Genomic DNA, 13571 nt, shown 5'->3' on the forward strand with positions numbered 1-13571 from the left:
AAAGCAAAGTAAGGGGACAGAATGAATGGCCTGCTGTTTCAGATAAGATGGTTAGAAGAGGTCTCTCAGATGAGCAGAAATCACCATGAAGTGAGGGAGCAAGCCTTGCAAATGTCTGAGGAAGGCGCATCCTAGCCTAGGAAACAAGGGCCAAAGCCACGAGAAGGCACTGTGCTTGGCATACGCAAGGAACAGTAAGGAGACCAGTGTGTTTAGAGCAAGGGAGAGAATGGAGAGAGAAATCTGAGAGGGAGTGAAGGTTCAGTTTATTTGGAGCCTTATAGGCAAAATTCAACAGAACCTACATTTCTTTTTCATTTCTGTTCATCTTAAATTTTGTTTCTTAATCATGTTTTTCTCTTTCTTTGATTTGACTGCTCATGTAGTATACTTTTTGTCCTTTCTTTTTCTGTTTTTAATAAAGTTTTCAGAATAAAAGTTTTTCCTTAAGTACAACTTTGCTTGCATTCTGTAAGGTTCATGGCCATAAGTCAACTGCAAGGGATATGCAGAAATGGAGGATTTTAATTAGGATATTGCTATCCCAGACAGAATCAGGGTTTTGTTAATAAGGAAGAGTGGGGGAATAAATATTGGATAAACTACTAGCAATATCTTTCACAAAATCCTTTGGGCCTGGAAGATTTTCCTATAGATTCCCATGCTATACAGACTATTACAAAGCATCGTGAGATGGAAAGATAGCCAATTTATTTTATAAAACTGCCAGAATCTTGTATCAAAACCTGATAAAGATGAGTGAAAAGGAAAATTAGAGACCAGTTTAGCTTATGAATATAACTGTGAAAAGTCAGAATACAAACATTTCAATTTTTCAGCACATTGAAAGAATCATCCATCATGATCATGTAGGGTTCATACCCAAAATACAAGAGTGCTTTAATATTAAGAAAGCTTTTAATACCATAAAACATACCAAAAAATCAAATAAGAAAAATATGGTAATCACGATAGGTAAAGATTTGATCAAAGTCAACCCTTATTTCTGATTAGAAAACCAGTCTTAGATAACTGAAGCTAGAAATGTATTTCTTTAATGAAATAAAGATATCTAGCTCCTATTATGGTCAAGTTTATTCCAGTTCAAAGAACAGAGGTATATTCTATATATCCCCAGCCTTATCAATCTATGATTTCAAAATATACTTTCAAGTAATATCTGAAGTAGGATGGCAGAGAACCATGATGATGTACTCCCAGTTACTTCTGGAAGTTTCTCAGTTTCTTTTTCATGTGCTGCAGAACACATCCTCTCTCATTCCTAAACCCACATATTTCCAACTTGCCACTATACATATAGCTGCAGTAACTGGTTAGGTAGAATGATGGGCATACCCGTTCACTCAGGGAAAAGTACCACACACTAGTTCCTATTTTTCTATTTGAGAGTAAAAATAAGGATACTTCTGATATTGCCTTTGAACTTTTAGCACTAGATAGCTTTATAGAATCAAATTATCTACTCCTTTGTGAAGTGTATAGTATGGATTTGGGGCATTCCAGGTGACTCAGTGGTAAAGAATCTGCCTACCAATGAAGAAGACACAGGTTCTCAATCCCTGGGTTGAGAAGATCCCCTGGAAGAGGAAATGGCAACCCACTCCAGTATTCTTGCCTGGGAAATCCCATGGACAGAGAAGCCTGTGGGCTATGTAGTACATGGGGTGTAAAGAGTCAGACATGACTTAGCGACTGAGCACACAACAGCATGGATTTACTCTGATAATATGTAGACAGAGGCTCATTACTTTTGAAACCACAGTAATGTATGTTTTATACAAGTATTTTAAAGCCTTTTTTATTTACCACAACCTACCTTATGAAATGCATTTTATATTGTGACCAAGTGTACACACATACACATGTTCTATACATTCATAACTATGTAATTTTTTTTAAAGTTTCACAAACCTTACCAAGGAGCTATGCAAAATGCTCTCATATATTTATCTATTTTATTCTACTTTATTTTAAAAAATTTGTATCAACCCACCAAATTTCCTTAGACCACACTTTTTAGCAGTTCAGAGGGTGATTCTTTGGGCTGTTAAATAAATTTCTGGAGTTCAAGGAGTCAATTCTGGAAGATGAGAATGTATTGGTTTGTAGAAATGTATTCTAATTTTGTTGTAAATATTAACTTTTCACGTATAGGCAGGATGCTTTTGGTGCCAGTTGCTAGTTTGTCTTTGATTTCTAGGAGAGTGATAGGATAAGAAAGAATTTTCTAAATGGAGATTTCTTTTCTTCCTGCAGCTCTCATGTGTGACTGGAAGTCGAGTGCATCATTAACCTAAGGACCTCACCACTTGGAAGTTAGAGTTTTCACCATCAGCCTACCTTTTCCTTTTTGGTCTGGTTCTTTTCCTCAAACAGTGGAAACATCTTTCTTTTAATAAAGTTGCTTTTGTTGCAGAGTTAAGCAAATGGCTGATAGCAGCTGTGGTAAAAAATCCACAAAGTGCCCCCACTGCTCATCTGCTTCTCAGAAAAATGCACTCTGTATATGTTCTTGTAAAACAAAGCTTTCTCCAATGTCAGTGGTGGAAATGTCACAGACATCAAGCACAGGTAGCTCAGAATTTATAGTCTCACCAGAAAAAAGAAAAGAAAAAGGAGCCAGCAAAGATGTTACCTCTGGAAAAGATTCGGTAAATATTAAAGATTCTACATCCCAACACAAGTTGATGTCCCATTCCCTAATCCCATCCCTACATTCATCCTTATTCATGGACCCTTGTCAGCTAATTCATTACCTTCTTTACTATTAAGGTAAATTTCTTTCTTACAGAAGAGGTAAGAAAAATCGGTTGATAATTTCTTTCATTCTGTTAACCAACCACTGCCCCAAATTAATAATTTCCCAGGATTATAAATAATTTGGAATGTTATTCAAGCTTTTATTTAAAAAGTGGTTTATATGGAAATTGATTGGTTTTCAAATTGAATTAAACCTGAATTTGGGGGCATTTTCTTCAACTGATGCAGAATGAGATTTATGATGGTTAAATACAGGGTGGACAGTTCCTGGTTATCTAGATGGACTATCAGATATACCTTACAGAACTGATTTGCCTTAGTTACAATCTGTGAATACCCAGTTGGACTGGTTTGGGTATGTTTGTCTTTATAGAGAAGAGGCACTCTGGAAGATTGTCATTGATAGAGCATAAATTTAGAGACAGAGAGCAGTAAGTTTAAGAAAAGTTAGGTTGTCAGTCCTCAAATTTATACCTTTTCGAAGTTTTCATTCTAAACTGTTATTTCTGAATTGTATTATGGTATAGTTATTGCCATATAGATGTCTCTGAGTGAATTGTTTCTATGTTATTTTCATTCAAAGCATATTTTGTGAATGTCTGGTCAGTAATTTCTTGTGTATAACCTATTTGAGATGATTGTTATGTCTTGAAACAAGAGTGATTGAGAAAACTGTGAAGTTGCCTTCTCTTGTGATTTTAAAGATTTTAAGTCCTGATTTATCTTCTGTGCAGATCATCATGTAGAATTGCCTGGATTCAGGAGATTAGATTGAATAACTTCTTAAGGCTTGTTTTAGCCGAATGAGTGAATGAATTATATAGGGCTTTGAATTTGAAAAAGGTGATAAACTGTCTTGTATACAATAAATATCTTGACACATATTAAAATTTTTCAGATTATCTAAATTAGGGTTCTTACTTTGTCAACAAGTATATTATATCTTAATGTTAATATTAAAATTTCTTTTTGGTTCAAGCCCTCAAAATCTTCAAATATAGAGAGAAAACCATCTCAACAACAGTGGGGTCGGGGCAACTTCACAGAAGGAAAAGTTCCTCACATAAGGATGGACAATGGAGCTGCTCTTCAGGTATATAGAGGGCAAACTGAAGCTACTAGAAATTTTTCAGATTTCTTTTAAGTCAATGTTCATGACAAAGGTGATTTAAAAAGTAAGTCTCGAAGGAAAGAAAAGAAAAGAAGAAACTTAACCATTTTTAAGATTGTTGAAGTCTTTACTAAAGAAAATGTGAACTAATTATTTTTTCTGTTCATAGAGATGTAACTTGACTTGCATAATTAAGTGGAGGACATTTATTAGATAAAATGAGAGCATTTGGTCTCCAAGTCTTGCCGGTTGCTGAGGGCAGTTGTGAAATCTTTATATAGACCTATTTGAGAGAAAGAGAGAGACCAGATAACTTAGATGGTTTGGCTGTTCACTTCTTTGATGACCAGTAGGGAGGCCAAAATTTCCCTTGTGGACTTGCCCATTTTTCTTCAGCTTGTGATTGAGTGAATACCAATGTTATTCTTCCCAGGATTCTAGTTCTTATATGCAAATATGACTTAAATTTAATACCATCTTAGAAATTAAAATGTGTTCCTTTAATGCTAGATTGAAGGAACTACAATAGGAACAACTACAAGAGGAAAATTCCATTGATATTAAATTACTTTGAACAATTGTTTTAAAAAATATTTAGCAATTTACTTGAAGTGATCAGAAAAACTTGCTAAGAAATTCTGACCTGAAAGCTTAAATCTTCCCCTGTTAAAGATTTTGTTAAGTCTTACAAAATCTTACAAAAGACCTGCATTTAAAAAAAAAATCCACAAATTTACTGTTTTAAATTTAGTCATAAGAGATTTTGTAAAAGAAAAATGTATTCATTTATCAGCTCACTCATTCATTCCTTTATTGGATTATGGAAAAAATTCTCAATTTTCCTTCTTTTCTTTGCCTTTGTTCTCCCACATGCTTCTCAGGAGCCATCTTTTTCATGCCATTTTCCCTTATGTTCCCAGAATTTTAGCTCTGGTCTCTGGCCCCAATGTCATTTTGTATTTTTTCTTTTAACTTAAGACTGTATGACTTAAGTAAAAATTGTATCTCTTGAGTTACAAATGATGTTGCTGTTGTGCAGTCACTAAGTCCTGTCTGATTCTGCTGGACTGCAGCATGCCAGTCTCTGTCTTCCACTATCTTCCAGAGTTTGTTCAAATTCATGTCCATTGAGCCAGGCATGAGACAAATGATAAGAAAACAGGAATTATGTTTTATTCATCTTTGTAGCCCCCAAAGTATGTATCACAAGAAGATAGCTAAGAAAAATCTGCATGTTGAAGCTGAACGTTTTTCTTTTCTTCTTTTTTCTTTCCCTTTCTGTGTCTTCCCTTCTCGCCCTGTGTCTTTTTCCACTCCTTGCTTCCTCTCTTCTTCTCTCTCCTCCCTTTCGTTTCTTCCTTCTCCTTTTTCCTCATGCACTAAGCATGAATATTTTGCCTGCAAGGTTTCAGGCAGGCTTTTTAAAGGATAAAAAAGAAATACCTTTATAAGGTCTTTCTAGACCATCTTGGAAGGAAAAAAATGAGTCCAAATATTTGTAAGCAAGAGAGTAACAATAGAGTTTGAGGACCAATGCATACATGTTGAAAAAAGTCAAAAGAACAATCACCATGGTGCAGAGTTAGGCAGAAAAGCCCTTTGTGAAGTAGGTAAGTAATTAGTTGGATACTCCATCTTCATTTACAAAAGTCAGAAAGGAATGTAAGCAGGAGAAAATATGAAGTCCAGCAGTAGTTTATCTGTTGCAGGGTGCAGATGAGAGTGGTCACACAGGGGAACCTGGCATCTCTAAGGCAGGCTCTAAGAAGTCTCCAAGAGAGACTTCCCCCAGTGACATTAGCTCAGGGGTTCTCTCCTGTTCTAATCTCTGGGCATGATGGGTCTAGAAACTCTTGTTAGTGACCTGCAGTTGATTTAGATCAGGGAGACTGACTCTCTCCAACCAAATTCACAAGAACTGAAAGTGTAAATGAGTTACCTGCTTGTTATTTTACAATGTGAAATGGAATGCTGGTATTGTCAAGACCAGTGCATTCTGTCTTTGTAAGCAGGAGTGAAGTAATAAACAGAAGGATCCTTGGTTTGGATAATGTTACTATGGATGGTTTTAATTTTTTTCTAAATGCTTATTTATATTAAAAACTTTAAATATGAAAAAAGATTTATATAATCCCTTTCCTAAAACAAAAAGAAATAAAACAACAAAAATGATTATTTAGTAGAAACAATGAAGAGAAAGGTTACCTGGTGAACAGGAAAGCAGTTGTCTAATGGTTAATATGTGTTGATTTTATAGTATAGTTCTCAGAGTTTGGCAATAATTTTTTGGACAACTTATTTTATACAAATATACAGTATATATCAATATATTTGTATACATGTATTAATACTCCATTCTTTTTCTTGTGAAGACATTTCTTTAATATAGTTTATGAGAGTTTCATTTTTTATATATTTGAAGTTTTTCACATTTCCTCATTAGGATTTTTATGGTTTTTCTCCAAAGGATATTTAATAAGACTCATCAAAACTTATTTTCGCTTAATTAAGATGTGTTTATTGATACTGAAGTAAATATGTGGTGTCAGTGCCTTCTATTTGATTTTACCCTGGAGCAGAGTCACTCTTCCCTTGGGTGGATGCCTGTCAGTATTATATGTTCATTTGTCATACCTGATGAATGGCAGAGAAAGACAAAAGAACTCTTATTTTTTAATCTAGGAAATCTATACCTTTGGAAGAATATTGGGACAAGGGAGCTTTGGAATGGTCATTGAAGCCATAGACAAGGAAAGAGAAACTAAGTGGGCAATTAAAAAAGTGAACAAAGAAAAGGTAAGGCTTCTTAGCATCATACTGAGGGTGCAGTTCTACTGCAAGGTCGGGTAGGTAGTACAATTTTTCACACGAATACATCTGACCCTTAGGGACAGACCCTGGGCTGTTGCCCTGGAGAAATGTGGGTATTTCTCTAGCCTTCTGGGCTTCCCTCATAGCTCAGTTGGTAAAGAATCCACCTGCAATGCAGGAGACCCCCGTTCAATTCCTGGGTTGGGAAGATCTTCTGGAGAAGGGATAGGCCACTCATTCCAATATTCCTGGGCTTCCCTGTGGCTCAGCTTGTAAAGAATCTGCCTGCAATGCGGGAGACCAGGGTTCGATTGGGGAGATCCCTTGTAGAAGGGAAAGGCTTCAGTTCAGTTCAGTCACTCAGTCATATCCGACTCTTTGCGACCACATGGGCTGCTTGCAGCATGCCATACCTCCCTGTCCGTCACCAACTCCTGGAGTATACTCAAACTCATGTCCATTGAGTAGGTGATACCATCCAACCATCTCATCCTCTGTTGTCCCTTTCTCCCGCCTTCAATCTTTCCCAGCATCAGGGTATTTTCAAATGAGTCAGCTCTTGGTATCAGGTAGCCAAAGTATTGGAGTTTCAGCTTCAGCATCAGTCCTTCCAATGAATATTCAGGACTGATTTCCTTTAGGATGGACTGGTTGGATATGCCATACAGTCCAAGGGACTCTCAAGAGTCTCCTCCAACACCACAGTTCAAAAGCATCAATTCTTCGGCACTCAGCTTTCTCTATACTCCAACTCTCACATGCATACATGACTACTGGAAAAACCATAGCTTTGACTAGATGGACCTTTGTTGGCAAAGTAATGTGTCTGCTTTTTAATATGCTGTCTAGGTTGGTCATAACTTTCCTTCCAAGGAGCAAGAGTCTTTTAATTTCATGGTTTCAGTCACCATCTGCTGTGATTTTGGAGCCCTGAAAAATAAAGTCTGTCACTGTTTCCATTGTTTCCCCACCTATTTGCCATGAAGTGATGGGACCAGATGCCATGATCATAGTTTCTGAGTGTTGAATTTTAAGCCAACGTTTTCACTCTTCTCTTTCACTTTCATCAAGAGGCTCTTTAGTTCTTCACTTTCTGCCGTAAGGGTGGCTTCATCTGCATATCTGAGGTTATTGATATTTCTCCTGGCAATCTTGATTCTAGCATGTGCTTTACCCAGCCCGGCATTTTGCATGATGTACTCTGCCTATAAGTTAAATAAGCAGGTGACAATACTCAGCCTCGATGTACTCCTTTCCCTATTTGGAACCAGTCTGTTGTTCCATGTCTAGTTCTAACTGTTGCTTCCTGGCCTGTGTAAAGATTTCTCAAGAGGCAGGTCAGGTGGTCTGGTATTCCCATCTCTTTCAGAATTTTCCACAGTTTGTTGTGATCCACACAGTCAAAGGCTTTGGCATAGTCAATAAAGCAGAAATAGATGATTTCCTGGAACTCTCTTGCCTTTTCAATGATCCAATAGATGTTGGCAATTTGATCTGTGGTTCCTCTGTCTTTTCTAAATCCAGCTTGAACATCTGGAAATTCACAGTTCACGTACTGCTGAAGCCTTGCATGGAGAATTTTGAGCATTAGTTTGCTAGCCTGTGAGATGAGTGTAATTGTGTGGTAGTTTGAATGTTCTTTGGCATTGCCTTTCTTTGGGATTGGAATGAAAACTGACATTTTCCAGTCTTGTGGCCACTGCTGCATTTTCCATATTTGCTGGCATATTGAGTGCAGCATTTTCACAGCATCATCTTTTTGGATTTGAAGTAGCTCAGCTGGAATTCCATTACCTCCACTAGCTTTGTTCATAGTGATGCTTCCTAAGACCCACTTGACTTCACATTCCAGGATGTCTGGCTCTAGGTCAGTGATCACACCATCGTGATTATCTGGGTCATGAAGATCTTTTTTGTGTAGTTCTTCTGTGTGTTCTTGCCACCTCTTCCTAATATCTTCTGGTTCTGTTAGGTCCATACCATTTCTGTCCTTTATTGAGCCCATCTTTGCATGAAATGTTCCCTTGGTATCTCTGATTTTCTTGAAGAGATCTCTAGTCTTTCCCATTCTGTTGTTTTCTTCTCATTTCTTTGCACTGATCACTGAGGAAAGCTTTCTTATCTCTCCTTGCTATTCTTTGGAACTCTGCATTCAGATGCTTATATCTTTCCTTTTCTCCGTTGCTTTTCACTTCTCTTCTTTTCACAGCCATTTGTAAGGCCTACTCAGATAGCCATTTTGCTTTTTTGCATTTCTTTTCCATGCGGATGGTCTTCATCCCTGCCTCCTGTACAATGTCATGAACCTCTGTCCATAGTTCTTCAGGCACTATCAGTTCTAATCCTTGAGTCTATTTCTCACTTCCACTGTATAATTGTAAGGGATTTGATTTAGGTCATACCTGAATGGTCTAGTGGTTTTCCCTACTTGCTTGAATTGAAGTCTGAATTTGGCAATAAGGAGTTCATGATCTGAGCCCCAGTCAGCTCCCAGTCTTGTTTTTGCTGACTGTAGAGAGCTTCTCCATCTTTGGCTGCAAAGACTATAATCAATCTGATTTCGGTATTGACCATCTGGTGATGTCCAGGTGTAGAGTCTTCTCTTGTGTTGTTGGAAGAGGGTGTTTGCTATGACTAGTGTGTTCTCTTGGCAAAACTCTATTAACCTTTGCTCTGCTTCATTCTGTACTCCAAGGCCAAATTTGCCTGTTACTACAGGTGTTTCTTGATTTCCTGCTTTTGCATTCCAGTCCCCTATAAGGAAAGGGACATCTTTTTTGGGTGTTAGTTCTAAAAAGGTCTTCATAGAATCATTCAACTTCAGCGTTACTGGTCAGGGCATAGACTTGGATTACCGTGATATTGAATGGTTTGCCTTGGAAACGAACAGAGATCATTCTGTCATTTTTGAGATTGCATCCAAGTACTGCATTTTGGACTCTTTTGTTGACTATGATGGCTACTCCATTTCTTCTAAGGCATTCTTGCCCACAGAAGTAGATATAATGGTCACCTGAGTTGAATTCATCCATTCCAGTCCATTTTAGTTCACTGATTCTTAAAATGTCACTGTTTACTCTTGCCATCTCCTGTTTGACCACTTCCAATTTGCCTTGATTCATGGACCTAACATTCTAGATTCTTATGCAATATTGCTCTTTACAGCATCAGACTTTACTTCCATCACCAGTCACATCCACAACTGGATGTTGTTTTTGCTTTGGCTCCATCTCTTCATTCTGTCTGGAGTTATTTCTCTGCTGACCTCCAGTAGCATATTGGGCATCTACCGACCTGGGGAGTTCATCTTTCAGTGTCCTATCTTTTTGCCTTTTCATACTGTTCATGGGGTTCTCAAGGCAAGAATACTGAAGTGGTTTGCCATTCCCTTCTCCAGTGGACCACATTTTGTTAGAACTCTCCACAATGACCAATCCATCTTGGATGACCCTACATGGCATGGCTCATAGTTTCACTGAGTTAGACAAGGTTGTGGTCCATGTGATCAGATTGGTTAGTTTTCTGTGATTGTGGTTTTCAGTCTGTCTGCTCTCTGATGGAGAAGGTTAAGAGGCTTATGGAAGCTTCCTGATGGGAGGGACTGACTGAGGGGGAAACTGGGTTTTGTTCTGATGGGTGAGGCCATGCTCAGTAAATCTTTAATCCAATTTTCTATTGATGGGTGAAGCTGTGTTCCCTCCCTGTTATTTCAGTTCATTTCAGTTTAGTTCAGTTGCTCAGTTGTGTCCAACTCTTTGCAACCCCATGAATCGCAGCATGCCAGGCCTCCCTGTCCATCACCAACTCCCGGAGTTCACCCGAACTCATGTCCATAGAGTCGGTGATGGCATCCAGCCATCTCATCCTCTGTCGTCCCCTTCTCCTCCTGCCCCCAATCCCTCCCAGCATCAGAGTCTTTTCCAATGAGTCAACTCTTCACATGAGGTGGCCAAAGTACTGGAGTTTCAGCTTTAGCATCATTCCTTCCAAAGAAATCCCAGGGCTGATCTCCTTCAGAATGGACTGGTTGGATCTCCTTGCAGTCCAAGGGACTCTCAAGAGTCTTCTCCAACACCACAGTTCAAAAGCATCAATTCTTTGGCACTCAGCTTTCTTCACAGTCCAACTTCACTTACCTGTTATTTACCTGGCACCAAACCATGGTGGAGGTAATGAAGATAATGGCAACTTCCTTCAAAAGGTCCTGTGCATGTACTGCTACACTCAGTGCCCCCAACCCTGCAGCAGGGCACCACTAACCCACGCCTCTGCCGGAGAGTCCTGGACATCCTGGACAAGTCTGGATCAGTCTCTTGTGGGGTCACTGCCCCTTTTTCCTTGGTCCTGGTGTGCACAAGGTTCTCTTTGTGCCCTCCAAGAGTCTATTTCTACAGTCCTGTGTAAGTTCTGGCAGCTCTTTGGTGGGGTTAATGGCCACCTCCTCCAAGAGGGCTTATGCAATACCCAAGTCTGCTGCACCCAGCCATACCCAAGGGATATGCTACCCACTCCAGGGAAAGGCTACTCACTCCAGTCTTCTGGCCTAGAGAATTCCATGGACTGTATAGTCCATGGGGTTGCAAAGAGTGGGGCATGACTGAGTGACTTTCACTTTCTTTCTTTTACCAGAGTCAGTTGAAGATGAGGGCTGATTATCAGTATATGTAGATGTAGGGTTGTGGGCTAGCATTGTCTTCTTAGTGAGTAGTAGGTCCTGATAGTCTCTCCTGATGTGGTTCTGATATACTTTGCCCTGTCCAACCAGTCCATCCTAAAGGAGATCAGTCCTGGGTGTTCATTGGAAGGACTGATGCTGAAGCTGAAACTCCAATACTTTGGCCACCTCATGTGAAGAGTTGACTCATTGGAAAAGACCCTGATGCTGGGAGGGATTGGGGGCCGGAGGAGAAGGGGACGACAGAGGATGAGATGGCTGGATGGCATCACCGGCTCTATGGACATGAGTTCGGGTGAACTCCGGGAATTGGTGATGGACAGAGAGGCCTGGCGTGCTGCGATTCATGGGGTCGCAAAGAATCGGACACGACTGAGCTACTGAACTGAACTGATCCTCTCCTTTCCTTTCATTCATTATTTCCTCATTGATAGCCAGCTCTGTTTATTCATCCTACCAGCTCTTTCCATTTGAATCACTTTCTCTCCAGCTCTCTTCTGTACTGTTTACCTTGTATCCACTGTATTTCTCACTTTAGATTGCACTGGAGTGAAGAATGGAGTGGGCTTCTCTTTAAGGGAGAATCTAAGTCCTCAAACTTTATAACTGATCATTTCATCAACTTGAAAACAATTTCTGTGCTTGAGGAAAAATAAAAGGCAACATTACCATGGTGTTTTTTTCTTGGGTCTGTGGTATTATATTTACAAAATGAAATAGTAGGTTATATGTATTCTTTAATTTTCTATAGGAAATTACATATCATTTCCCCCTAAAGTTTAATAAAGTAACATTAAATCTTAATAAGGGGAGATCCAGAGTCCTTCCAGAAATCCCTAGGATTAACTAAATGGGAATTCCTTTGTTTCTTTGGTGTCAGATAGGGTTAGGCTTAGGTTTCAGGGTTATATAGTCAGTTGCTTGCAACTCTAGGAATTCATAATCTTGCACATAGATATTGATGCTGAGACTTTTCAGGACAACAAGATAGTAAAATAAAATTATATAGTCAGTATATGAATTGGACAATATATTACTGCATTAAATATAGATAAACCATTTGTGGTGGGAAGTAGGAATAGGCTTGAGATGAATTATTAGGAGAAATTGTGACATCTGTCCATGTCTAGTCTCGACAGGAATTTATTCCTCGAAGTCACTATTTCTCTTGATAACTATAAAGTTATTTCTCCTCTACGATTCATCCTCTATGGGTGGAGCACAGTAGTGGGCAGTTTCCTATCACTCTTGAGATGGTAATGTTTAAAGGGTAAAGATACTTAGAAGCAGGGATGACAGTAGGTAAAATTTTAACTAGGTAAAATTTGCCTTACGATCAATCTCTTTCCAAGTCCTTCAGGAACTATTGTGTCTCTTCTAACTTTGGGGGAGGGGGTGGGTTAGAAGGAAGGAGGGAGGAGTAAGAGCTTTGTTATTCCTTTCAGGGATATTTTTATGTGAATGAGGACAGTGTTTATTCTTGAATGATTACGGTAATTTAGATATCAAAAGGGATGATGATTGGGGTGGTGGTAGTGCTGGCAAAGGTGGAGAAAGCGCTTCCGGAGTATCCTAGATGATGGTGTAGACAATCAGTTACTTGTACCCACACCTGACGGTCTGCTCAGGTATGGTTAAGGATTTCACCTAAGGAGGTAATTTGGAGTTAGGTTGGTCTGAAGGCAAAAATCTCCATCTCCATCTCCATCTTCATTGTGCATTCTCTCTCTTTCTCTCGCTATCAAATTTTTGAGGCTGGGGGACTAGGAAGTGATATAATGCAGGACTAAGTATAAAATCTCAGTTGCCTATTGTTTCCTTTTGATATGTATATAAATGTAATGGAGACAAAGCAAGATAAAAGCATTTTATCAATAACTGACATTTAATGAGACAGATGCCTTATATCCATTTTCTAATTGACATCCCTAGAAAGTAGATTTTGTTTTTATTATGCTACCATCAAAAGATCAACATAATTTTGAAGGAAATACCAAAAAGCATATTAAGAGCTGCAATAATTTTGTGATATGACAGAGACCATGTTGTTAGCTAATTTATAGAAACCGTCCAAGAAACAGATATGATTTGAGGCTGAATTATCTCTTAAAATTGGGCAAAGGAAAGAAAGGGTATACATTAATCTTATCATGCAGATAGGTTGCATATTATCTTTTGGAAAAGGAACTTTCT

At 38.7% G+C, this 13571-nt stretch overlaps 1 protein-coding gene across 6 annotated transcripts in view; it reads left to right on the forward strand.

Annotated features, from left to right (window-relative positions):
• The window catches only part of STK33 (serine/threonine kinase 33), a 188693-nt gene that overhangs the window by 96115 nt on the left and 79007 nt on the right, over positions 1-13571 (forward strand). For all 6 annotated transcript variants that reach the window (XM_010812467.3, NM_001075908.1, XM_005215977.5 and 3 more), the window contains 3 exons: positions 2278-2672; positions 3761-3874; positions 6575-6688. In XM_010812467.3, coding sequence (XP_010810769.1) covers positions 2448-2672; positions 3761-3874; positions 6575-6688 — 453 coding nt within the window. In that variant the 5' untranslated portion in view covers positions 2278-2447. The remainder of the gene's footprint in view (positions 1-2277; positions 2673-3760; positions 3875-6574; positions 6689-13571) is intronic.

This window comes from Bos taurus, chromosome 15 (assembly GCF_002263795.3).
Source record: "Bos taurus isolate L1 Dominette 01449 registration number 42190680 breed Hereford chromosome 15, ARS-UCD2.0, whole genome shotgun sequence".
NCBI lineage: Eukaryota > Metazoa > Chordata > Mammalia > Artiodactyla > Bovidae > Bos > Bos taurus.